At 40.7% G+C, this 25,828-nt stretch overlaps 2 protein-coding genes across 3 annotated transcripts; one reads left to right on the plus strand and one right to left on the minus strand.

The window, feature by feature from the left end:
* Positions 1 to 611: 611 nt before the first annotated feature.
* On the plus strand, positions 612 to 17,614 carry LOC145491492 (uncharacterized). 2 transcript variants are annotated; one of them, XM_081470730.1, is made up of 11 exons: positions 612 to 2,610; positions 4,748 to 4,992; positions 5,626 to 5,807; positions 6,133 to 6,216; positions 6,975 to 7,037; positions 8,639 to 8,697; positions 8,997 to 9,217; positions 9,570 to 10,128; positions 10,355 to 12,155; positions 14,213 to 14,341; positions 15,506 to 17,614. In XM_081470730.1, the coding sequence occupies exons 1-11, from the start codon at positions 2,606 to 2,608 to the stop codon at positions 15,605 to 15,607; spliced, it is 3,450 nt and encodes a 1,149-aa protein (XP_081326856.1). In that variant the 5' UTR covers positions 612 to 2,605; the 3' UTR covers positions 15,608 to 17,614. The 2 variants fall into 2 exon arrangements, with proteins under 2 accessions (XP_081326856.1, XP_081326857.1); XM_081470731.1 differs by lacking the exon at positions 612 to 2,610 and adding an exon at positions 4,040 to 4,416 and having other exon boundaries at positions 4,462 to 4,992.
* A 193-nt stretch (positions 17,615 to 17,807) lies between these two features.
* Positions 17,808 to 25,520, minus strand: LOC145491489 (ATP-binding cassette sub-family C member 4-like). Its single transcript, XM_081470725.1, has 6 exons — positions 23,252 to 25,520; positions 22,460 to 22,839; positions 20,819 to 22,248; positions 19,892 to 20,462; positions 19,318 to 19,454; positions 17,808 to 18,679 (listed from the first exon to the last, which is right to left on the minus strand). The coding sequence occupies exons 1-6, from the start codon at positions 23,774 to 23,776 to the stop codon at positions 17,808 to 17,810; spliced, it is 3,915 nt and encodes a 1,304-aa protein (XP_081326851.1). The 5' UTR covers positions 23,777 to 25,520.
* Positions 25,521 to 25,828: the final 308 nt, after the last annotated feature.

Raw genomic sequence — 25,828 nt, forward strand, 5'->3', positions numbered from 1 at the left:
CCATACCTACACCAATGGTGGTCATGAGAAATTCTGAGGGAGGAGGGGGGTGGGGTCTCAATAGCCAGATTTTTAAAGGGAAAGTGTAAAGGTAAAGTAAAAATTCCACGGGGGAGGGGGAGGGTATAAACCAAATAACCATCCTTGGTGGAGGTATGGATATTCTCTGGAAGCACACAATGCAAAACTGTGCATTACAATGTATTTTGCAAGGGATCTAGTGACTTGCTGGTCTACTGGATAATGTTTTCCACTGTATTTCTTTTGTTTAAGAACACTAATTTTATCCTACAGTAGACTTGTTTTTTCTTCAATTAATCAGATTTGTTTTCCACAATGGTTTTAACATAGGAGTCATTCAAGTTTGTGGCTGGACTACTTTAAGTGGCAATAACGTTTTGTTAACAAAAGTTTATCTTTAGTAATCAAAACTTCAATTTACTGCGCTTTTCGACAACATGCAAACTCTACTTACTCGACAGTTGGATTTGTCGCTGTTATCAATATTATTATTATTATTATTATTATTATTATTATTATTATTATTATTATTATTGTGACTGACTAATGGAAAAAAATATCGGTTTTTTTTTTTTTTTTTTTTTTTTTTTTGCTTTTGTTTTGTTTGTTTGTTTGCTTTTTCAGTTGTTGGTTACCTGAAAGTATTTTTTGTGGTATAAAATTTAAACTCTGTAAGCTGTTTGTCAGTTTCCCATTTGTTGTTGCAAAGTTTTCCAGTGATGGGTCCTGTTGTGAATCCCATGGTTTTAAGCTACTACTCAATTCAAATACATCTTAGTGCATTATTTTATACCAGGCTACTAACTCAGCTACAGTATGTAGAAAGTGCTTAGATTGCACTGTACATTAAAAAGCAGATTTTCCTGTTGATCAAATGTGGTCTCACCATTTTTGTTCGCAAGTTCCATTCAACCACTCAGATTTACCTGATTACTTTATTATAAATTGCCAGTTAATAATTGTAGTAACTTATGAAAACCTTTTCTATTTACAAGTTGAAGAAAATTCACCACTAAGGGGCAAGGAAATATTTTGGGCGTCTCCCCGTTACCGGGGACAAAATATGGCTTCTTATCTTGTAACAGTCCCACAAGACACTGCAAGATGAGGCTCTTGAAAGTGATTTCATTTCTGAGCTACATTTAGACAGTGAGAAATTTGTCCCCAGCAAACGTCCTTTGAAAATTCCCACTCAGACACTAAATGCAGATTTACCAACAAAATTCACAAAGCCTGTTTGCCTCTAGGATGGTTGATGGTTAGGTTGCCATCCACAAAAGGCCGTTACCTTTTGCCTCCGTTTCAAAACGATTCTTCGTACAAAACCTTTCTTGATTTGCATGAAAATGATTATTCATATGAATGGTTTGGAATGAAGACTCGTTTTGACACGGGCAAGAGGCAACTCAGAAATGGCCTAATAGACCAATTTAATTCAGCCTAACAATAGTCCTCAGCACGAGGCTCTGGGAAATAAACCCCACAAACTCTTGTTATTCCCCAGAGCCTCGTATTGAAGTCTATTGTTTTAAGCGGAATTTTAATATATCGAAATTGGTCTATTTGCAACTGCACTGAAGTCATCCAATTTCTCGAGTACAACAGGGCGAGGCCTGCAACACTGCGGGCACTGGGCCCCAACTAAACGGATTAGGGACAGTTAGTCCAAATGAGAGTCTAATGAAAAGGAATTTTGAGATAAAATGAATTGCCGAATTTTTTACGACCTCTAAATGCGAGCGTCCGAATCTCCTTTGGAAAGCTACAAGTCAAAGCGAATTTTGTTATTTGCTTATTTATTGTCTTTCAGTTTCCGGATCCGGATGAATGGTATAGGCTTGATTACCAGCCGTTGTTCAGGATAGAGGCCTAGGGTAGTAGACTAGATTCGATAGCGGCAGAAATCGAGCCTAGAAATAGTTTAATAGCTAAAACATAGTGTTGTTTCGTCGTGAATGCCCTAAGTAACACCAAAATATTTGATTTACACCTCCTCTTGCGACGCAAACATAAGCATTAAAGAAGCTTATAGGCTTCTGGAACGGCCGCCCGAACTAAGCATAAGCATAACCATAAGAATATCAAATCCTGGCGTTCTTATTATGCTTATGTTACAGCCGTCCCCACTAGCGCATAAACTTCTTATGCTTTACTTACGCTTGTGTCGCAAGTGAGGACCCGAGCATGCATGTGTCCTCGTCCCCTCCCTCCCGCCCACTCCCCAGCCCTCTCTCCGGGCAGTAAGTTCCGATCCGTCTCTTGATTGCCCATATTAAAAAAAAAGGAGTAGAGGAGTTACTGTAAAGAGAAAAAGTTTTCCCCGTCACAAGATATCAGGCCTCGTCTGGCCTTTGGTCTGAAATAATTCCGCAAAAGAAAGAAGATTTCCGCCTCCCCACCAAACTAGTCAAACTTAACCACCACTCTACCGCACACTTCCTGTTTATCTGTTCAGCGGTTGCAATCGAAAAATTACGTGGCTAAAGAAAATGGCGGCCGGTCGTGCCTGTGTGGCTTCGTCGTGACAGAACATGGTGTGTTCATCTGAAATGAGTCCGCTGAGAGGGTTTCCAAACATTGTGTGATGAGGTAACTTTAAAACCGTCGTCTTTCTGTGTTATTAGGTGTTTGATGTCGATAAAGTCATTGATGTTCGACGCAATAAAGACAATATAAAAGGCATACTACTTGAGTTCCACATGCCCGCATGTGGAATGCAGTCACTTTGTTTGTGTTATAAGTTCCTGCGTGTTAATATTATTTAGACATTATTAAATGGGTTTTATTAAGCTGTGTATTTTTTTGGTTTGTGAAACTCAGCTGTAGTTTTAGATGGGAAAAGATAGATAGCATTAATTCGCACTGGATGGAATGGTAATACGATACAACACATACTTTGTCTTATAAGTGAGCTTAACCTTATGTTCCGTGCAGAAAACATGTGACCATTCCGTTTGATTTTACTGCCTCAACTGCTTTGTCAGTTGAAAGTAGAGTGCGTAACTGTAGAGAGAGTTGAAACTATGTATATGTTAATTTGTTTTAATCATGTCATTTACATGTTATAAAGAAGTGTGTGGCTTTCAGACAATGTCTGGAGTCAGTGAAGTGTTTATATCTGGCATTTTTTTTAAATTTTATGTAACTATAGCACAGCAGTACCAGTTCATACATGCACATGTTCCAAACATCAGGTCATATGCATGTATAAATCTTATGCTACAAGTTTTGATAATATGACACTGCTAACTTATTTTGAGTCCATTAGTCATGGAGCACAGCAGTTGGTACGCATTGGTTTATCAGACTGGTGCAGTTCTAAATTATAAAACTGTAGCTCTGGTTTGCGGTGCAGGATTTGTACAGCAAGTTAGTAATAGTTTTGAGCATGAGTTTCGTTGCATCAACCTTGTGATACTTGCAACATCACTACTTTGTATGGTCTGTACTATTTCTTAGCATAATTTTAGGATAGCAAGTGATATAGTCTACTCCTGGCAGAGTTAAATCACATTTTAGCATTGCTGAAGTTCAAGCAACATTTGCAGATTTAGTTCGTTCGCTTTAGTTTTCCCTCCTCTCCTTCCCTGGTTATTGTGTACAGGCAATTCAAACAACAGGTTCTTTGATATTTATTATGTATAATTATATACGATTATGTTCTCTTACTCTTCAATGTTGGCAGAGTTTTGTCATGTCTGTTAGTCACTTGATTGTGAGAGAGACATCTAAACCAAGTTTGGCCAGTGACATTGTTTTGCCTTTGCTTTACTCATGCAGGTTGCAAAACAGGTTTCTGTAGTGGCCATTCAGTTTGTAAGAGAAAGGTCACCCCAAATATACTCTTGACCACTTGAAACAATTTAATTTCACTCTTCAAAGCCACAAATATTATGAAAGAATGAGAGATGCGAATGCAGCCATAACACTACTGGAAAAATGACCTGAAAAAAACTCAGGCTCTGAACTGGAAAATTTTTTCAGGTCATTTTTCCAGTAGTGTTTAATTGCTACTGTTGGACATCTATTACCACGGAATTCATATACTTGAGCTGAGTATTACGTCCACTGAACATATAGAGCCAAACCTACACACGACCGCTCTCATGTGGCTTTGATAACTCAGTTGCTAGAGCATTGCACAGGTAATGCAAAGGTCGTGGGTTCGAATCCCATTCAGAGCCTGAAATTTTTGCAGGTCATTTTTCCAGTAGTGTTATGGCTGTATTCACATCTCTCATTCTTTCATTATTTAATTGCTACTGTTGGACATCTATTACCACAAATATTATGCAGATGATTTTGCAAATGTAGGTCAATTAAAATCACTTCCTGGTTTTCAGGGAGTTACATCACTGAAAGTGTTAGCAGTTGTTTGGTAACTGCTGTTGATAGGTTGCTTGAAAGTGTTAGCAGTTGTTTGGTAACTGCTGTTGATAGGTTGCTATGGGCACTGTTCCACACTGCCATATCAGCTTCCTGTAACTATCCACCAATCTGCAAACTAAGGAGCTTTGTTTGTTTCAGATTAAAGAAAATCCCAGATTATAGTTTCCTTAGGTAGAAAAACACCATTTAGAAGTACATGTACTAACAGTGACATTTTCATGGTATGCTTACATGTGCACGTATTTCCTTTCCTCCTGATAATTATTTGTTACATGACAGTGGAATCAGCAAGGAAAGATCTTGAAATTTGCTCTCTCTGTCTTCATTATTAATACAGAATGGCAGCTTTTCTTGACAGTGATAGCAGTGATGGGGAGGATTTTGAAGGTTTTGTTGTTAGTCCAGAAGAAAAGGCGAGCTATAAAATATGGACAAAGAAAAGAAGAGCTTCAGTGGCATTTGATGACAACAGTGATAGTGAAGACAATGTGAGTGGTGATGAGGATGATGAGGAGGAGGACGACGATGATTATGACGATGATGATTATGAATCTGCTGAAGAAGAGGATGAAGGAAATGAAGGTAAACGTTGTATTTATGTTCAAATAAAAGTATGTCAGTGTATATGTAACTATTGTTAAATTCATGACCAATACGCTTAGATGAGCTTGGGGAAATGTCTAAAACGTAGGTGGGCTCTGTTATGCAGGATTCTTGTACTGCATGGATTTAACCTAGGTAGCTTGAGGCTACAAGCAGAAATTTCCAGGTGCCAGTAGTGAGGAAATAAATTAAATAAATCATTTGAACTAATTGTGAAGCTCAATGGTGGATCTAGGGGAGGGGCCCGGGGGCAGTCCCCCCTTATTTTTGGTTTACAAACCAAAACTTGCAGAAGGTAGAAAAGCTGGCAGGGCAAGCAACACCCCCCCCCCTCCCCCCACCCTTAGCTCAAGGTGTGGATCTGCCACTGAAGCTGGTGTAATAGATAATTTACATTTTCATAATAACAAACAACAACTTTGTGGAAGATTTTGTAGATTTTCTATCCTTGTTAATCAGTTTGTTTCAACCTAAGTAGTGCTTGTGACCCTTTACAATGTTTATAGTCAACAAATGTGGAAAGATAAAAGCTCTGCCTGTACTTTAAAATATACAGGGTGGTATTAATTTAATCCCCTTTACTTTCAACCTCTTGGCAATCAATACATGAAGAACATGATGAAGTGGATGATGCACTTGGTGACATAAGCTTACAAGATTCTGGTGATGAGATGTTGTCCAGCCATAGCGACCAATGTCCTGTGTGTTTGATGTCTCTCAAGGAGCAACTGCTTGGAACACCCAACAACTGTCCACATGTGTTCTGTTTTGAGTGCATCCAGGAGTGGGCTAAGGTGAGGAGTACACAATGGTCACTTTGGTTACAGGCAGCTGACTTTATAGCAAAGTCAGCTGCCTGTAACCATCTCTTGTCAGTGATGATGCATGGGTTTTCAGCAAAATATAATACATGAAGGTGGCCTGGCAAAAGATGTTGGTTAATTCAAAACCGGACAATAAATGTCTTTAAGTACTGTACTGTCATATAAACTTTTTGCAAAGTAAGTAAGTGTTGTTAAATTGTTGTTTCGGGCAGACAGGAATAATTATCACAAGGTTATGGCTTTATTGCAGGATGATGAAATTTGTTTTTAGTGACAACATTATTTTTTTGGGCAGAATGCCACAACTTGCCCAGTGGGACGCGAACGATTCACTGAAATATTGGTTCATGCTACAAGGAAGGGGCCTGTCTTACAAAGGGTAAGTACTATACATGGAATATTAATTTGCAATTAGTAGTTATGGGAAAAAAATCATTGAAAATTTTCAATTTGTGAACTATTATGATCATCACGTTCTTTGACATGCATATCCTTATTATTAACAGTTAATTGAGTAATTAAATGACTTGTGACATTGCAGAGATCCTACCAGTAATTCAGTAATCTTCTCAGTGAATCCAGTTACATGTACATGTACATGTACCACTTCTTAGCCAACCTTTGCTCATCCTTCGCAGTCTCTCAGCTATTCAGGTTTCTGCTCACCCTCCCTCCCACCCCAGGGCTTTGTTTCCCTCATGTGGCCCTCTGCACCCACCTGAAAAAAAGAATTCCAAACAGAGTCTGCCTTTGTGGCTGTAAACGACCTTCAGACAGTCTCCAGGGTTTGGGGAGAGGGGGTTACTTTACAACTACATGACTGTGACAGTGGTAGTTAGTGACCATCCGGGTGAGCTCTGCCAACACAGTGACACTGTCTGTCATTTCAGTAAAGGAAATGTTGGTGCATGGGGAGAAAGTTAATTAAAGACCCTAGTAAACAGTGTCCCTGTGTTGGTGACAACCTGTGCATGTGATGTCTGTTAGTGTGGGAATCCTGGACAACACCTGTAGGAAGGGGCTACCTATTCAACCTGTACTGTGCCCTTACAACCTGTACTGTGCCCTTAATTTCCAGGGAAGTAACTACAGGAGTTGTATAAGAGCGGTTAATGAACTGAACTGTCTATACTTTAGATTCCAGTCGAAGAAAGAAAAGTCAGTGCTGATGAAGTGGAGGAAGATCCTACATACTGTGAGGTGTGTTTATTGGATGAGTGCAGGCAGTGTTAGTTACGGGTTTCATTAAGGGCTTGGCAATTGACCTGCTGTGAGGGTGATTTTGCCCGCCTGGTTTGACCATCTGGAGGAAAGTTCTCCCATAAAGAAATTCCAAAAGTTTTGTCTGTTTGTGAAAACCACTGTTAGTTAGTCAAAATAACTAAATAATTTCAGATTATACAAGTTATAATGACGAGTCTAAACCAGAGAGCAGTTTTGGACACTGTTTGTGTAGTGATTTACAGCCAATAATTGTCACTAAGAAAACGCGGATTTCTCTTTAGCAAATTAGCAGTGGAAAGTGAGGTGAGGGATAGTTTATTAAAACCAATGTTGAATTACCAGAGGGTGCACGCACTGGTCAGGAGAGGAGTGAATAAGAACAACTGGAGACTTTTGAAACAGAGCTTTACGTAACCACGGAGCCTCAATGTAATGTGATGTAATGTAAAAATATAGTGGTCATGCACTTAGGTATACAAGCGCTTAGCTTAGCTAGTTTATAGGCATGCCGCTGAAACAAAGGAAACAAGTATTTCAAATAACGTAACATAGTTAAAAATCCCAACTGGCAAGAGGCAGACCAGTTGGCTATTTACAAAGCAGGACTGAGGATTTGAACTCGGGACTACCGAGGAACAAATCCTGCTAGTGGCAGGGTGGAGACTTTGAACCCGGGACCCCCGCATTACAACACCAGCGCCCTAAACCACTCGGCTACCTTGCCTCCCTCAATTTTGCTTTGTTTTCGCGTTTTAGTCCTCTGTTTTCCGTTTCTCAATTTTCTCGTGGATATTCGTTATTGTAATTAGTTTCGTCACTCCCAGTTATTTTCGGTTACGTAACGTTTCATATTTTGGTGCACATTTTCTTCATCTATTGCTTCTATTGTTCTGTATAGCATCTTCTGCCGTTAATTTTTTAGTTGTTGTTGTCAATGTGTTGTAGTCGTCGTAGTCGCCACACAAATCTTGTAAGTTTCGTTATTTTTCCGTTATTTTTTGCTTGCTTCATTTATATTTCATTTGGTTCCCTGTTCAGTATATTTAGCTTGTTTATGTTTGTTGTCGCCAGTTTCAGTGCGAATAATTAAGTCCCGTCCACACTACACGCCGAAGGAATTTAAAAACGGAGTTTTGACGCTTAAAGCGAATCAGATGTTTTTCGTCTACACTGTGCCGGAGGAATTTAAAAACGCAGCAATCACCGGTCATTTTGGTTTTGTGTTTGAGGAAAACTCAGTTAGGGATATCATGGGAACGAAAAGCCGCCGTTTTCAATTTCCTTCGTTGTAGTGTTAACGCTGCCTTAGGTGTGTGGAATTTGACGACACTTTCTAGCACTAAATATGGCTTTTAGACTTTTCTCAGTTGTAATTTAAGAAACAGCCGGTTACCTAACACAAGACTTAAGACCACATGATACCGGAAATAAATCAAAATGAAACTACGGACAAGCCGAACGATCTAGAGTATACCTGTCTAGTAAAAGTTCAGGTATACTGTAATCTCTATCTCTCTGGACGCATTGCGGTTCTAGGACGCGAGATATTTATTGATCCTTCTTGTTTCATCATGCAGGTGTGTGGTGGCTATGATAGAGAAGACAGAATGCTATTGTGTGATGAGTGTGATCAAGGGTGAGACAATGTTTTCACTACATTCTAACTACACGCTATTTACTAAGCATAAAATGTGCATACATTTACATAAACCAGGCTTTAAAATCATCAGTACTGAAAAGTTGCTAGGCCGCTGTGATCTCGAGAATGTCAACTGTCACGCGATAGATATCGAGAGAGAATAAGCTAATTGTTACATAGAAATCAACAGGGAATAATACGACGAGAAATAGCTTCTTTGAAATAAATATATGTGGCTCGGTTTTGGACGTTTGTACCCACTGTGCACTACGTACTTTTAATTCCCTCCTGCGTAGTTTTCACATGGAATGTCTGACTCCGCCTGTTGAGTATGTTCCCATCGATGAGTGGTACTGCCCTGCCTGTTCCTCCCAACTAGAGTCCCACGAAGATCCCGAGGAACTCCCAGGAGAGGGACACGCAGAGGACGGTCTGAAGGATGTACCACGTGTGCGGGCCACGCGTGGAAGACCACGAGGAAGTACTGCGAGGCGCGTTTCCGATTTGGGACGAACAGGTTTGGTTACATGTGTATGATCATGTTTATCGGAAATCCTAGAATTTAGAGTAATGATAGCTCTCCTGTAACTCCCAGTTCTTTTAACTAATAGCGGAATCAGTTGAACATTAGAATGTCGTTGTTCAATTTACCTAGCCTTGTTTAGCACACATTTTGTGCAAAAATACGTTTTTACAGGACGTTTCCTGATCGAAGAATTGCTCAAGGAAAACTTTGTGAATTTTGTAGACCAGTCCGTTCACGGGAGAAAATATTTGGTCATCCTGAATTATGAAACGGAGTACGTTTATTTGGAAATGAGGTACATGTAAGTTTAGCATAACCTGATGGTATAATTCTGTCCTTGTAGGCACAACTCGAAGGGCTCGAACCGTTGCCTCTACACGAGGACGAGGCAGAACTCAACGCGGACGGGGACGGGGGAGAGGACGGGGAAAGAGTAGCAGTCGAGGCCGCGGCCGAGGAGGACGGCGGTCAAGTACAAGAGGTCGACCAAGCTCAACAACAACAGGACGGAAAAAGAGACGAAGAAAGAAATCAAGTCGAAGTAAAAAAAAGACGGGTTCTTCACGTACAAAACGAGGCAGAAAATCCTGCAAAACGAAAACTCTTAGGCCAATCAAGAGGAGACGCATAGCCGAGGAAGATGAAGTGTCCCCGTTTATTTATGAACCTGTAAGGCGTGGCAGAACAGTTCATGCTCGACTACTAGAAAGTTTGAACTCACCGGGTCCTACTGCGGAGTCCGGGCGATCCGCGTCCCTAGGGAGAGTGCCGTTCCCTAGCAGAGTCGAAGCGAGCTCGAGCTTTTCGTTATTTGGGAACGCGTATGCTTTACATGATTTCGCTGATGAAGAGGAAGACACTCGAGAAGCATCAGAGGTGGAAGACAAGACTACAGCTTGGAGGTAAGAAACTATCACACTCCATGGCTGGCTCCGAGGAAAATAATGTCGATTGCTTTCCTCGAGGGACAGTCGATAAGTGATTTGAAACTGCCCAGAAAATACGTAAAATAACCCAAAATTGCTTTTCATCTGTGGCCGTCGCAGTTTTATTCACCTTTTTAGCAGTATCCGTACGCTAACAAAACATGGCAAGACAAAACCATGACCCAGTTTACTTGGTTTGCAGCTCGGAATCAGCCAACCCAGATGTCCTGGGATCCATATTTCAAGGCCTGGATTCTTTACTCAGTTCCAGTACCAAGGTTGCACGTGATGGTAAGTTATTAACAAGCGCTGGCCAGTCGGTCTCTAAAGGATCTTCAAGCTCAAATGCTAAGGCAAGCAAGGATAGCTTAGCTTCTTGTGAAGACGAAGTGAAACTTAGCTCTGATGTGGAGATTACACAAAGAACCGCCGTTGAAGGAAAACGTTTAAAGGAAACCGACAAAAGCTCAAAAGAACCTGATGTCGCCATGCACTCCTCAAAAGACGAACGTCATTCTGATAACATGTGTTTTCGTGAAAATATATTTGAAAAGGTTTCATTATCAAGGACTGCTAGCATGCATGCTGACTCGCGTAGCGTGCTCTCAGATACAAGTCGCCCTCAGAAAACGTTTTCTCCGTCGCCTGTAACTGAAAGGAGATCTTCCTCGCCGTCAATACCTGCATCGTCGAAGTCTGCGCTTTCCAGTTTTAGAATTCCAAAGCGGAGTTCGAAATCGCAAGATGAGCCGAATCCAGCGTCACCAAGCTTTGATGTTGGTTCTCCTCTCATTAAACAAGACCCAAGCCCGAATTCCTTTATTTCGAAATTTAAGATACCAAAACGAGCCAACAGTATGTCTTGCGATGATAGCTCAAAAAAAGAGTGCTCAAATACTGGTGTTAGAAAATCTGTTGGACAGACTTTCCCAGCGTCTTCAACGTGCAGGATTGACCAAAAAGTGTCGTCGTTAACGTGCAGGATTGACCAAAAAGTGTCGTCGTTACGTTTTACCTCTCCGAGCAAAAGCGTTACGTATTCCAGTTGTGTCACGGTGTCAAAGACTGCGAAAAGTTCTCTTACGTATACAAATAGTGTTAGACCTATGGTGCAAAAGAATGTTCAGCGGAAAAATTCCTTTAATTCATCAACAACTAGTACTGAACCTAGCGTGACCAATTCATGTAGCGTCATGAGAAGTCACGCAACAATGATAAGGACGATAAGTAGCAACACGACTCTCTCGGGTGCTGCCATTTCAACAACAACATGTGTCCCTCCTGTTAGTGGTGGTGGTAGCGCTGCTGGTGGACTCAGCGTGACCAATTCAAGTAGCGTGACTACATGTCAAGCAAAGAATGTCACGCAAAGTCACACGTCTACCGCGAGTACTACCGCACGTAGAGTAACGAGTTCGGGTACAGCGACGGCATGTCACGTAGCGAAAGCCAGCGATATCCTTCCCACTCACAGCAAAACTTCATCCAGCTTGACTAAAGTAACGCCTTTAATAGATCATTTAAAACCGGTAGAAGGAAAAGAACAACGTCGCAGCAATATCGAGATCATAAAAATGCTGCAAGAGAAACAGAAAAACATGAGGCAGCAGTTGTCATGTGATCGTAAAGGTTCAACTAGCTCTCGCCTCGGACACAGTGGCAAGGTAGACACGAACGCGTTACCGAGGAAAGGAATTCACGTTTCAGATAAATCTTCGACTTGTTCACGCGGAGTTTCGCTACCAGTTGCCATAGTGAAGCCATCGCCTCAGGTTCCAAGCCTGGCGGTAAATGCGTCAAGTGTAATTCCGGGTAGCAGTATGCAGAACTCGCCGGTAAAGAGTATTGCAAGTGGGATTATCGATGCCCACAGCTCTAACACGTGGGAATTCAAGCGAGTGCGTTCAGCATCCGGTTCTTACGGTGGACATGAAATGACAGCAGGGAAACAGGACGGGACGGCGACAAGAACTAATGGCGACAGAGAGCAACAAAGAAAACTGGTAAGAATAGGGAACGGGTGACCATGTTACACACAATGCATCTGTATGGGGTCAAAAAAGCAATTTGTCTCAAACAGAAAACTTGCTGTAACCGCGGGTGAACTTCCCTACTAACAGCTAACTCTTGTCCCACAGTGCGTGTGCGTCCATCCACGCATTCTCCTTATAGAGAGCTAGCTACAACGGTAAGAGAGGATGCTAATCCCCTTGTAGGCCTGTTAGGATCCTGCGATGGACTAGTATCCCATCCAGGAGCTAGTAGAGATACTCCTAGTCAGCTAATGCTACAGACACCGAGATAAACTCCAGCGATATGGACCACTCGTTCGACGCAGACTTTACTTTACAGCCCTTATTCCAAAGGTAATCCCACTCAAGTTATTTTTAGATCAATCCCGATTCCAGAAAACCCCAGGAAGGCCCTTAAATAGTCAATCCACGCGCGTGGACGACCCCAAGCAGCTTCACACACATTTTCATTCACCACGAAAACATCCACGTAACACGCGTGGAAACATCCGCGAAGAACTGGGTACCACGTGTAAAATAACTCGAGGGGGATTACCTCTTGAGTAAGGGTTATATAGGGGATTAACTTTCCTAGTCTTTCTCGACAATGGCTGTCTCGGGGTGGCCTCTGTAGAGATACTGGACTCTATAATGGCGTCTATGAAGCAGTCACTTCAGCTAGATACCTTTGATAATAACTTAATAAATTATCGTCATTAGGTGAAGAAAGGCAGGGGCATCAACAATCGTAGGGAATAATTTTGTGTTGTACAATAAAACTCTGATTGACGAGCGACTTTTAATTACGGATTCTTTTTGGGGGGAGGGAGGGGCGAGGGCAAAGAAACGCTTAGTCCGTCAAATTGTTAGTTTTGATTTTGGTGGCACACCATGTCTAGTGGAGCTGAGCATGGCTTTCAGGTGAGGATTTTATACCACATTTGCACAGACGAATTTATAAGGATACTTAATTCATGACTGCCCAAAAGTCAACATCAAGGGTAATCACAGAGCCCTTAGGGAAACAAGAATCATTCATAATTAGCGCTATATAAATTTAATTATTATTATCATTATTATTATTATTAATTAGTAGTAGTAGTAGTAGTAGTAGTAGTAGTAGTAGTAGTAGTAGTAGTAGTAGTAGTAGTAGTAGTAGTAGTAGTAGTAGTAGTAGTAGTAGTAGTAGTAGTAGTAGTAGTAGTAGTAGTAGTAGTAGTAGTAGTAGTAGTAGTAGTAGTAGTAGTAGTAGTAGTAGTAGTAGTAGTAGTAGTAGTAGTAGTAGTAGTAGTAGTAGTAGTAGTAGTAGTAGTAGTAGTAGTAGTAGTAGTAGTAGTAGTAGTAGTAGTAGTAGTAGTAGTAGTAGTAGTAGTAGTAGTAGTAGTAGTAGTAGTAGTAGTAGTAGTAGTAGTAGTAGTAGTAGTAGTAGTAGTAGTAGTAGTAGTAGTAGTAGTAGTAGTAGTAGTAGTAGTAGTAGTAGTAGTAGTAGTAGTAGTAGTAGTAGTAGTAGTAGTAGTAGTAGTAGTAGTAGTAGTAGTAGTAGTAGTAGTAGTAGTAGTAGTAGTAGTAGTAGTAGTAGTAGTAGTAGTAGTAGTAGTAGTAGTAGTAGTAGTAGTAGTAGTAGTAGTAGTAGTAGTAGTAGTAGTAGTAGTAGTAGTAGTAGTAGTAGTAGTAGTAGTAGTAGTAGTAGTAGTAGTAGTATTGTGAATTATTATCATATACACGCTGGAAAAGTCACGTGAGCTTAGTTTGATTCTACAGTTTATTGGCTGTGTGAACTAAGTTTCATTTTGATTGGCTTAGAGTAGACGCTGAACGATTCTAGGAGGTTTATTTCAAATGGCCGACATCCTCAAAACGTCAGCTGCTCAAGTGGACCACGTTTGACTTTGCGGAGGTGTCACCGATTGGTCTAGAGTGTTGTTGTTGTAGCTCGAAATTTCTAAGTTTAAGCCCTATTAACTCCCACTAGTGGATTGAACTTTTTTTCTGCCTTATCTAAATGACTTGCATTGCTTTTTTTTTGTTTGTTTTTTTTGTCTCTGCAGGGAATAGCGCGACTCCAACGACATGAACAAATAGTTGATGAAGTGAAGCTAGCACTGAAGCCATTCTTTAAACATGGAGAAATCAACAAAGATGACTACAAACTAATAATGCGAAAGAGTGTGGAAAAGGTTTGTGGAAGATCTTTCTATGATGTCCTGCTTCGGTCTCATTCTAGAAGGTGGGACACCAAAGCATTAACAGTATCCACCAGGGACCCCTTTCTTAAAAGTCCTGGTAACTTTACGAACCCGAAGCCATATTTTAAGATCTAAATGTAAGGAATAGTGGGGCCTGTTTCAGCTCAAAAATCAGTGGATTCATTTTTTGTTTCCGGATATTTTTATTGTCTGAATTTCAAAACTATGAATGTCTTGATTGTGAATGTAGACACAACAAACAAAAAACAGCTTTTCGGAACCGGTAACTACCGGGACTATCGAAAAAGGGACCAGGCCGGCAATTTTGTTCATTCTTTTCTCCTGGCTACTTCATAATCTTGTGACGTTCTAAGAAAAAAAGAACGATTGTAGAAGAAATTGGCTGTCAGTGTGCAAAGAGAGTCGTGTCCGATAGACTGGAGTTAGTGGTCCTTCACTTGCCTGACTGGCAAGAGAAGTTTCTTGGGAATGACTTTCGGGTTAGTACATCATAGTCACAGCTTGCCCGAGGGGTAAGCTTGAAAACTGGTTTTCTTTGCACCCTTCCTGTAAAGCTTCTCTTGAAGGGACAAGACGAACTGAATCCTGCGCTGTTGAAGCTACATCAGGTATCTTGCGAGCTCAGGTGACGCTACTCTTCAGAGAAGCGTTGTGCAACGAGCGAAACACGTTCTTTACCGTGGTCCGTGGTCCGTACAATTTTTCTCCATGCGGGCCGTCCAGGGGCTGCAAATACCGTGTTTATTTATCTCTCTACGGTATTGCTTTGAAAGCAACTATTGTGTTGAATCAGTTAATTAATGCCGTTCAATTCAAATGTGGCATACCTGTGCGTTTGACATTTGAAATTCGGGATCCGGATGACAAAATCCGGACCGCTGGAGCGCGCGTAATGAGCTAAGCAGATTCAATTGAGGATTCCGGTTGTATTGCTGAGAAGCTGGAGAACAAAAAAATAAAATTGAAAGCTTCTCCAATGCCTCGTTTGCGAAGTGAAGGTACTTGTCTCCTTTAAAGGTGACGAGTATTAAGTTTATTCAGTGTCATCTTTAGTAAACGATTCGAAGGTTATAAAAAGTTCGTAAAAAGATCGGAAGCCACTGAATGTTCAAAGCCTTCTGTTCTCGTCTGCAGATTAAAGAGTCCAGTAGCAGTGTGGACCGTGACAGAGTTTGCCGACTTGTGAAGAAGTACATTAAAAAAATCAAAGGCGTCTACTTCTCCAGTTCACCTTAAATTTGGCGCCGCTAGATGTTTATTTAAAATCACATGGAGGAGCATACTTGGACTTCAAGCCCTTAATTGGTGTAAAATGTCAGTTCGGTTTTGTTCATGGTAGCACTCGTATATAGACATTTACTTTTGATAGATTTGAACATCTAAGTAAGCTGTAGAAAAGCCCTTCATGGAACTTTAAAAATATCTAAATTTTAAATCTATTTTCTTAGCTTTGTAAAATATTTAACTGAAGGTACTTTTCTATAAGTGTTTCAAAAGGGTCAATGGTTGTTTTTAAATTTTAAAATATTTGCCTACGGATATATCCCCATAGATTTTTATAGTCTTTTGTCAGCGACGTATTCGACAAGGTTTAATTGCTGGGGAATGGTTAGGCCAGTTTCTTGGCTGTAAAAGTATATGCTCTCCGCATGCTAGAATATAAAGCTCGATCTCTAGTAAAGAACATTTGCGAGTTGTCTCGTGCCTCAGTTTCAATTCGAGGCCTCGTGCAAAGCCTACTATATGGATACCTGAAATTATAGAAATCGATTTGCTATGTGTGAAAGGTTTTGCAGTAGGACTAACTTTCGAACAGAAACAAGATTGCAAGGAACTGTCGAATTTCCGTTTGGCTCATAGAAGAGGAATGTAGTCACCGGGCTTATTTCGTTACCATTTGAATAAGGTTTCAGGAGAAGCCTCCACTGAAAGTTGTTTAGTTTAACTGCATGGGTTAAAGGAAAAACCGGTTTCTGTGGCCTTAAAGCGGTCTTGTTCCTTTGCTTTTATAGTGCTTATATCGCAGCACTAAGAAGGTACATGGTTCCACTGCTGTGTTCTAGGAAAGTCAAGTTTTGTTTTGTCTGTAAGCGGTGTCTCAAAGCAGATTGGAAGTTAAGTTTGGTTATAATCAAGAACTCACATTGAGGTACATAAGTAACGCATGATTCAGATATAGATTTATAATACTGCTGGTGATAGTTAATTTGTTTTTGTGTTTTAATCATTCTGTTGGCATGTTTTGTAGTGCTAGATGATAATTATAAGAAACACCCATTTTTTCGGTTTTTAAATTTGCGAAATCGTTTTACTATTTTCATTACCGTATTTGTAGAGTAATATAATATGATGTGGAAAAAAAACCTACCTTAATTCTTCCCCAGAAACTAAATGATATATAATTAATATATTCTCCGTCTGCCACTGCCAGCGGTCTTTCGCTAAGTATTAGTTTAGTTGCATCTAGCACACACTCTCATTATTGTTTTTGTCCCGTAGTCATATGTCTAAAGGCCCATTTACACAGGCGATTTTTGTCACCCACCAAACGATGTAATAGACGAATTTCGTATTCTCGGTATTGGACTGGAACTAGCATGCAATGGAGGCTTGTGCGGGGGAATATCATTAAAAAGAGATTAATGTCATTTGCATTTGAAAAAACTCCCCGTGTTAGCCTCCATTGCAAGCTAGTTCCAGTCCAATACCGAGAATAAGAAAACGGTCTATTTTGTGGCGCCGAAATTACAAATTCAAAAATCGCGCGTGTAAACCAGTGCGATTTTGATGAGATTCGTCGCTGCGACTCATCGCGAATGGATTTCAGCGATTTTGGATTTGCAATTTCGGAGTGACAATAACTGCTTTAGGTTGCGTGAGAAAATCGCCTCTATAAATGGGCCTTAAGTTGGCTTGCATATTATGTTGCGTGGGTCATAGTTACTTAACCCGGGCTTTCGCGGGTTGTAATGCCGGTTTTGTTCGATAGAATAGCCCTCTTTTCGTGCTTTTGTTTCCTGCTGAGTAAACAGGTTTAGGAGTGATCCTCGTGAGTTTATGACTGAAACTCCCGGTGACTTAACTGATGTGTGATACGCGGAATTTAAGGACATGTGTTAACTGGGGTCGGCAGGGAATTAAAGACAGGGAGATCTTTGCAGCTTTTATAGCTACTTTATGAATATTAAGAAAGTCTGGAATATCAACGTTCAATTATTATACAGTTTATTTGGCCTAAAAGCCTTCATTAAAATGCAATCCGTTGACACTAACACTAGCTTTACAGAAGATAAATAGTTGTCGAAGGTTATTTAAATAATAAATTTTTGACTTGACAGAGTTTACCGTAGAAAGTACCTATTGAATAAAAGTTTTAAATAAGAAGCTTTTCCTTTTTTCGGTGCTCTCCTATAAAATATCTTAGAAAACGGCTTTTTTATAACCCATCATTAAGTAAGAAATCGCCAGTCGACTCAGTTATCAACTGGCCATCTCTAAGCTGTACAATCTTATCACAGTCTTCTATGGTTTTGAGTCGATGTGCGATTGTGATCACTGTTGAGTTTTTCAGTTTTTCTTGGATTGTTTCGTGTATGATTTGTTCGGTTTTGGGATCTACATGAGCAGTCGGCTCATCCAAGATGACTATTTTACTCTCCTGCAAGAGAACACGAGCGAGACAAATCAACTGTTTTTCGCCTGCACTTAGATTCATTCCTTTATAGTTCAATGTGTAATCTAGTTTCCCCTGAAAGGTTTCCACCACTGGCTTCAGTTGTACTGTCTCTAGTGCATCCCACAATTCAACTTCACTGTGTGTTCCCAGTGGATCAAGATTCTTTCTCAGGGACCCAGTGAACACAACAGGGCTTTGGTTAAGGACAGAGATGCATTTCCGAGATTCCTGAACGTTCAAATCGTTTACCTCCAGTCCATCTATTGTGATTTTTCCACTAGCTTCGGGCATGCGCAGAATAGCAGCTATGATACTTGATTTTCCAGCTCCAGTTCTACCCACAATTCCAATTTTGGACTGTCCATCGATATTCAAATTCAGATTTTTAAGTACTATTGGTCCTTCTGGGTAATATCTCAGCGACACTCCAGTAAAGGTTATTTTTCCATTCGTTGGCCACTGTTCAGGCCGCTGTGCTGTTTTCTGGTATCCTGGCTCAGATTCAAGTTTAGTAATTGCCATCACTCGTTCTACTGACGTCATTAAATTCTCGACCTCTGAGGACTGTTGAACAGACACCTGGGTAAAGTGAGAAGTTTCGATTACGTAGACAAAAGCGAGGCCAACCAGTGCTGTAGAAAAGAAAAAGCAGGCACGCCAGACCTCAGTGATCAATTAAATCGCGGCTTCAGGTGTCTTACTAAGGGACAACACAAGAACAGGACCATGCACAAACCCAGATGTCTACACACATGGTCGCATTGCCAAACACTATCTAATGTTACTTTATTGCCCTCTGCGTTTAATTTTCTGTTACGTATTTTTCATTTCTTTTTGCTATGAGATAGTCAAAATTACCGACGTTCACAATTTTGTCCATTGCAGCAAACTACAAAAGAAACACAACCACGAACGGCAGCTTGCGCAATTGCGACTGTTGCTATTGATATCTGCAGGGACCGTCATATCCTTAACTTGTGCTTTTAACTTAAGAAAAAATTACGTTCGCAACAACTCAATGACAGCTTTTCATGGACTTTATGTTATTTCATGCCATGCCAAAATGATTTATGAGGATATCTGAAAAAAGTTCATACAATGGACGAATAGACTAAAAATGTTTGTGATCAAATTGTGTTACCAAATGCCTACCCAAATTGAAAGACGTTGAAATGTTTTTAACAACCCAGCCTGCCTGCAGACGTCCGATATGCATTCCTGTCTAATTTGTCAGCAGTTGAGGTGCCATGTGCTATTAAATATTGCTTACCACTATTATGAGAATGCAGTGCTGCGACTAAAGCCACTGCACCAACTAACAGAGCAGAGAGGAGATCTAATCTTATCCCCAGCCATCGAGTTCCAGCCAATACCATGTAGTATACACGGCTATGAGTGTCTTGGTATCTGCAACAAAAGATGACACAATGAACTGGGCTTTCTTAAAATTACACGTTATTTTCTCCGTGCCATTTTGAAGATTGAGTTTGGAATTTTCTACTTTCATATAAGGGTACCGCACGGCAGTCCCCAAAATAAACCAAGTTTCTCTAAACGTTATAACAAGACAAAACAACTTCAACAGTGATCAGACGTACATCAAAATTGGAGATCGTTCTCTACATAATGGAACGAAACTTATGCATTTCGACTGCGAGGATCATACGATGCGACGTAATAATACAATCTGGTACGTGTTTCATTTGTTTTGGTACTGTTTGGTACTGAGTACTCAACTGAAAGGGAATGTTTTACCTTGTTCATCGAGACCAGCATCTACAAAATTAATGTCTCTTTCTTCTTTGTAATTTTTGTTTTTCACGATTACCTAAAACCATCTTCACCTGAAAAAGAGGTCAGCAAATTCCTTCTGTCTTCCACGGGATCGAATGGTGTCTAATCCGTCCAGGGTTTCGGAGATCTGTGTCAGCACAGGACTGCGGCACACGCACTCTAGTCTCTTAAGTTCTCTTGATGTCCTCATGAAGTATCTTGCAATGTACACATACAATAAGATAAGCGGTACAACAACTGCTGCAAGCCACGCATTGGCAACCAGGGGAAGAAGTGCTGCACTTAACACAAACAACACTATTTGCACTGCAAAGAGGAACGTCTTGGGTAAAACTTCGTCCATACAGCCAATGTCTTTAGAGAATCGATTGATGATTCTTCCAATTGGATTTGAATCAAAAAACAGAACCGATGCTTTTAGGATGGCTGTCACCATGTCGTTGTGCAGGTGTTCTGAAGATTTCAGTACCACCAGGAAGAACGCATAGGCGCGTAGTGTTGTAAGAAGAACAGCCGCCGCCACACAACTGGCGTAGATGCCAACATTCGTCATGTCCGTTTGGTCGTTGCGAGGGAGTGTTGTTAGGAAGGAAAGCCACAGATCGGGTGTAACCATAACTCCTACAACAAAAGTATGTAGTAAAGAGGTAGTTATAGGCTTCGGCTAAAGGTACACATCAAGAAATCACCGCTGCTCCAAAAGGTGTCATAGTACTAGAGAAATAAGTCGGCTGTGTACTGTTTTGCGATACAGTCACTTATAAGCAAGACAGCAGCTTTTTTTTTAGCTTGGCGCATCGGTAAAGAAAGAGGAAATTAGTTACCTACTTTCCCCATAGCGTTGCTAAAATCTAAGGAAAACATTAAATTTCTAATCGCCATAATTACAAATCTTACGAGTTGGTCTAATCTAAAGAGGCTTGTTAGAGGAACGCCCTATAGAGTAAAATCCGTTGTGTTTTGATATATAGCCTTACCTTGACAAAGAAGGAAGATGAAAAGCAAGCCAGCTAAGGCGATGGGGTGCACCCCTGCAGTTAGGTACTCCCAGTACAGCTTGAAGGACACTGCTCCGATAACCCGATCCTCGTCTGGAATCTCCATACTTTTGATCGTCTTTTTATCAGAACAATGTACCTTACTGGTTGGCATTTGTTCCTGGAACAATTTTTTCTCTTGGACTGCATTGTTGTACGGCCCTAGAATTTCTTTTAGTGTCTCTTTTTCATTAAGTTCCATAAACGTCCCTTTATCGATCATTGAGCCGTTGTGCAAGACAATCACTTGATCTGCAAGTTTCATGTGTGACTCTTGGTGAGAAACCATTAGACGAACTTTGTTTGACAACAAGCCAAGTATGCAATATTTAAGGATGTGATTGCTGACATTCATGTCGAGTGCGGCGAGTGGATTGTCCAACAGGTAAATATCACAGTCGGCATACACTGCGCGTGCCAAACTGATGCGAACCTGCTGACCGCCGCTCAACGTCTCGCCTCGTTCTCCAACAATAACCTGGTCCTTATCAGGAAATCCTTCAACGTCGTCTTCTAAAGCGCAAGCTCTGATGGTTCGGATGTACTTATCGAAATCAAATGGCCGACCGAAAAGAATGTTCTCTCTCAGTGTTCCAGAGAAAACCCAAGGCATCTGTGGCACGTATGCGATGGTACCACAGCATTGGATATTCCCTTCAGTAACTGGTATCTGACCTGCAATTACTGACAGCAACGTTGATTTTCCACTTCCCACTGGACCAGTTATAATAACAAAATTGTCATCCTCGTCTTCAAAGTTGATTGACTTCAATGAAACGTATTGGCCATCTCGCTTGTATGTTAAGTTGGTTAACGTAATTCTTTTGCCTTTGTATGGCCATTTGGCATCTGCTGTTGTTTCGAGTTGTTCGTCTTCTTGGCTGAGTCCCCGATTTGTTATTCCGAAAGACCCGTATCCTTGGTTTTTGTTACCTAGAACATCTGCATCCTTGGTCACGCTGTGAGATTCCTTCAGAGCTTCGCTGAAGTGTAAGAATTTATCAGCATTGTCAATCCTTTCAGTCTCAGAACACTTTTTGCCTAGCAATGTATTCCCACTAGCATTGGTTGCAGGTTTGTTATCTGTCGTGCAATGGGCATTTGGCAGCAGCAAAAATTCCTCTATTCTAGCAAATGATACGTATGCTTCGTAGATAAACTGTGATCCTTCTCCTATTGATCTCAAAGCGCTGTTTCGGAGGACATTAATAATCGATAGCAGGGTAAAGACGACGAACGGCGTTAAGGGATATCCACTAAAGGCAAGCGTCAAAATAGAAATAAAAGTGGCAACAAGTCCTGAGGAATACATCAGAGATATTGCACATGACAAAAGAATACTCTTGCGGCGAATTATTCTCATCTCAACCCTGAAAAATAATTGTAAAGCATATTTCATATTACTGAGTTGTCTGAGATTTGCTTTGATTTGCTGACTAGCCTTCGGGCCTGCCTTATCTGAGCGAGATGCGATTGCCTTGGTTTTTGGTTTTGCAAGAGTTAACTGAATGAATTCTATCTATTTGAGATTAAACATTTCTATTTAAGTAAGCAACAACTAGACAATCCTTTTCCACTAACCTTCTAGTCTCCTTTATCTGATCTCTAAAGAACCACTCCCACGCATGCGTCTTTACTTCACGTATTCCAGCCACCATCTCGGTCATGAGATTTATTCGCCGATCGGATATGACAGCGGTCTTCTGTCGAAGCTTTCCAGACAGGTATGACAGAAAGCCACCAAATGGGACGAGAAGAAACAAAAAAATGATTCCAATGAGCGGCTGCCAACCAATGAAGTACCATAACAACGGAACAGCCACACAGACATCAAAGATGGCGACAAGGAGGCGAAAGAACTGCCTGGCAGCTTGTTCCATTCTTTGAACATCATTGGATACCAGATCAATCACGTGTCCCTTTGTAAACTCGTTGAGCATGTTCTGACCAAGGACCAATATCTACAGGAGAAAAGCTGCAGTGAAATATTTCATCCAAGAAAACATTGCTGTGCCATCTGACAGATCAGCTATGTTTTAGCGTCTGTGTTAAACAATGTGATGTCATCTATGGGGGACCAAGTAAACAAACGGATATTACAAATAAGACATAAAACTTTTAAGAATCCCAACCGTTGGTATTGACCAGTTGAATCTTTGAAAAAGCGGTGAATAAGCGTGGTAGCGATGCCTGGAATGTTGGAGAACATAAACTTATGACGTTGAGAATTGTCACGTGACCAGGCATTCTGTTCTAAATGTACGAATAAATAAGATGTTGCCAATGTGCCTCTGTATTGTTAAGATATCATTCGTTAAAATGAATCTTACTTAGACAAGAGAAGGTAGTGTGTCATTTGAAAGTAAAACTGACCTTCTTGAAGATGACACCTTTAAGGGAGGCCTTCATTCGCATCCCAATCACGTACAGTTTAAAGCTGCTGTGATGTACAGCAATACTCTTCATCAACACAATCAACAGCATCAATGCAGCACAGCCACAAAGCAAGCCTCGCCCCGGCGTGTCGGACATAAGTGTAGAAATGAAAGCTCCCACGAAAAATGGCTGAAGAAATCGACCCACTGAGTCCAACAGCCCGGCAAAAGAAATTATGCTCAGGTCTTTGCGGGATAGAACTTTCATTGCACTTTTCCATAGTCTTGGTTCTTTTCCTGAAAGACTAACCTCGTTCAAATCTTTACTCCACTGTGACTGCAGCCGTTTTGTCTGTAGAGACGTTTGGTCTTCTTCATGCAGTGGCCAGAAGTCGGCTTGTTGCAAGGGACGCTGGTTTCCAGTTTTGAACAAATCGTTTGTCCACCAGAAGAGGAGGAAAGAGATCAGGTTGGCCTCGCTCTGTGGATGTATGCGGTTGACGTATCCGCGTTCTTCGTTCATTGCCCTGAGTAAAAAACAAAAAAATGCAGTAAACAAGGAGGGTAGTTATCATTTTTACCGCGCGTTTAGAATAGTGTCTTGGATAAGACAAATGACGTTATAAAAAGTGGCGGTCGGAATATATTTTCTCTGCTGTAGATAATTCAGTTTTACATATTTAACGATCCGCTTTATTATCGATGTACTTATTCATTTAGTGTCCACAATTAGCCCTCAAGGCTAAATCTTTTAGACACTGAAATAAAAGTTATGTAGTTATGTATGTATCTAATTTATGGTACCTTTAGGTACATTTTTCTCATACCAAACGATCCAACTCCTTTGATAAGTATGGCCGGGCCATGTGCTCCATACCGCCGGAGTTAACCCGGTTTTTCCCGGTTTCCGTATCATAAGCATGACTTTTAAAAGTCAAAAGCCAAAGCGCGTCCGCGAGCCTTTCAAGCTATTTCAACCTTAAAAGATCGGGCAGTCTAGTACTGTTCCTAAATTTGACCCTTGCGTCGGGGAAAAAAACGGTAAATTCTAATACAACTTGCTCTCTCTTCCATCTCCAGTGGTGTTTTTAAGCTTATTTCTTGAATAAGCAAAATTGCCTAGCTATTAATAATTTTCGTACCGTTTTGACCAAAAATGAAGCAAATCCTAATGATATTTCTCCCTTGACTTCCTTCTTCTTGCCTGTGTTCTCCGCGTTTTTCAAACTTATGATGGACAAAAATTGATCAAAACGGCAGCCACAGAGATGATCGACTGCATTTTCATTTGTTTTGCCTTTGAAAATAATGAACTGAGCATGTACCAGTACGGTCAGCATCCTACAAGATAGAAACAAATAGCTCATCTCAAATGCGCCGATTGAGCCTGTGAAAAGGCATTTAAAAGAGGCCTAGGTATCCGAGTTATTCTCTAAGATGGTGGAAAACTGTAACGAGTGAGTGAATTTTCTAAGTATTTCCCACACTAATGTATTCCACAAGCGTTACCAATTACGTTACGAAGCGTCAACCAACGACGTGGATTTTACCATTTAGCGTACTTTTGAGAACGGTGTTGAAGAAGTTAAGGCTTCCAGTTAAACAAAACCAGGGACAGAAATCTTATAAATGATTGTTGTCAACCAAATTAAGATTGGGGCCAGTTTGTCCGTGGTTACCCCCAGTAATTGTTTCCCTGATAACACCGGAGGTTTAAGCAAAAATGTCCTAAAACCTCTCTCGCTCCTTATACACTCGACTAATAAACTCACCAGCGCGGCGTTTTCATAAGGAACATGTTGTACATTATTTTGAGTTTCGAACTCCATGCCCGTTTTTTACTCAGATTATACCAAATGTTTTCATTTCACCACAGCCTTCATGTCACTAGTCACAGAGATCCCGCTAGTCTGGGTTGTCAGTTTGCGAAGGCCAGTCAGTAACATATTTTTTTCTCTGTAACATTCGGTAAGTTTCTCTAAATAAAACCGGATAGAAAATAGCCCTAACAAAAGTGTTGGAAAATTATTGGAATTTTGTTGGTCGCTGTACAAGACTAATAAACTATTTTCAACTACCAATATTGTCCTGGCCACGAGGTGCTTCACGTAGTTTACTGCAAAGAGGCGTAAAAACACCAATTCTAGACCGCAAAATCTTGTAATAGTCATGGAACAAACAGTTATTCTATTAGAGAATTAAACAGAAGAAGCAACAAAAATTCAGGTGATTAACACAGCAACAGTAAATAGTTTTCTGCCTGTTGCTGTCCTATCGCTGTGCACGCTGAAGATAAATAATTAAATGAACATGATTTTCGTAAACCTTTGAGGGCTCAGTATACTGTGCGAATAAAAAAGAAATCAAGCTGGATAAATGTGCGGAAGATGTCCAAGTAATGAGGTACTACGCAGGCTGTATCATAAATAGTCTCACACCGAAATAGGGTTTGGCTGCTGTTTGCCAATGAAATATACGGTAAACTGAATATTTCCTCGTGAGAGATTTTAGCCGGAATGTTTTAACATCCCCGCCATATGTGTGTACATGTGCTAAAAAGTAAACTTACCTTCAG

The sequence above is a fragment of the Orbicella franksi genome, chromosome 6 (assembly GCF_964199315.1).
Source record: "Orbicella franksi chromosome 6, jaOrbFran1.1, whole genome shotgun sequence".
NCBI classification, from domain to species: Eukaryota; Metazoa; Cnidaria; class Anthozoa; order Scleractinia; family Merulinidae; genus Orbicella; species Orbicella franksi.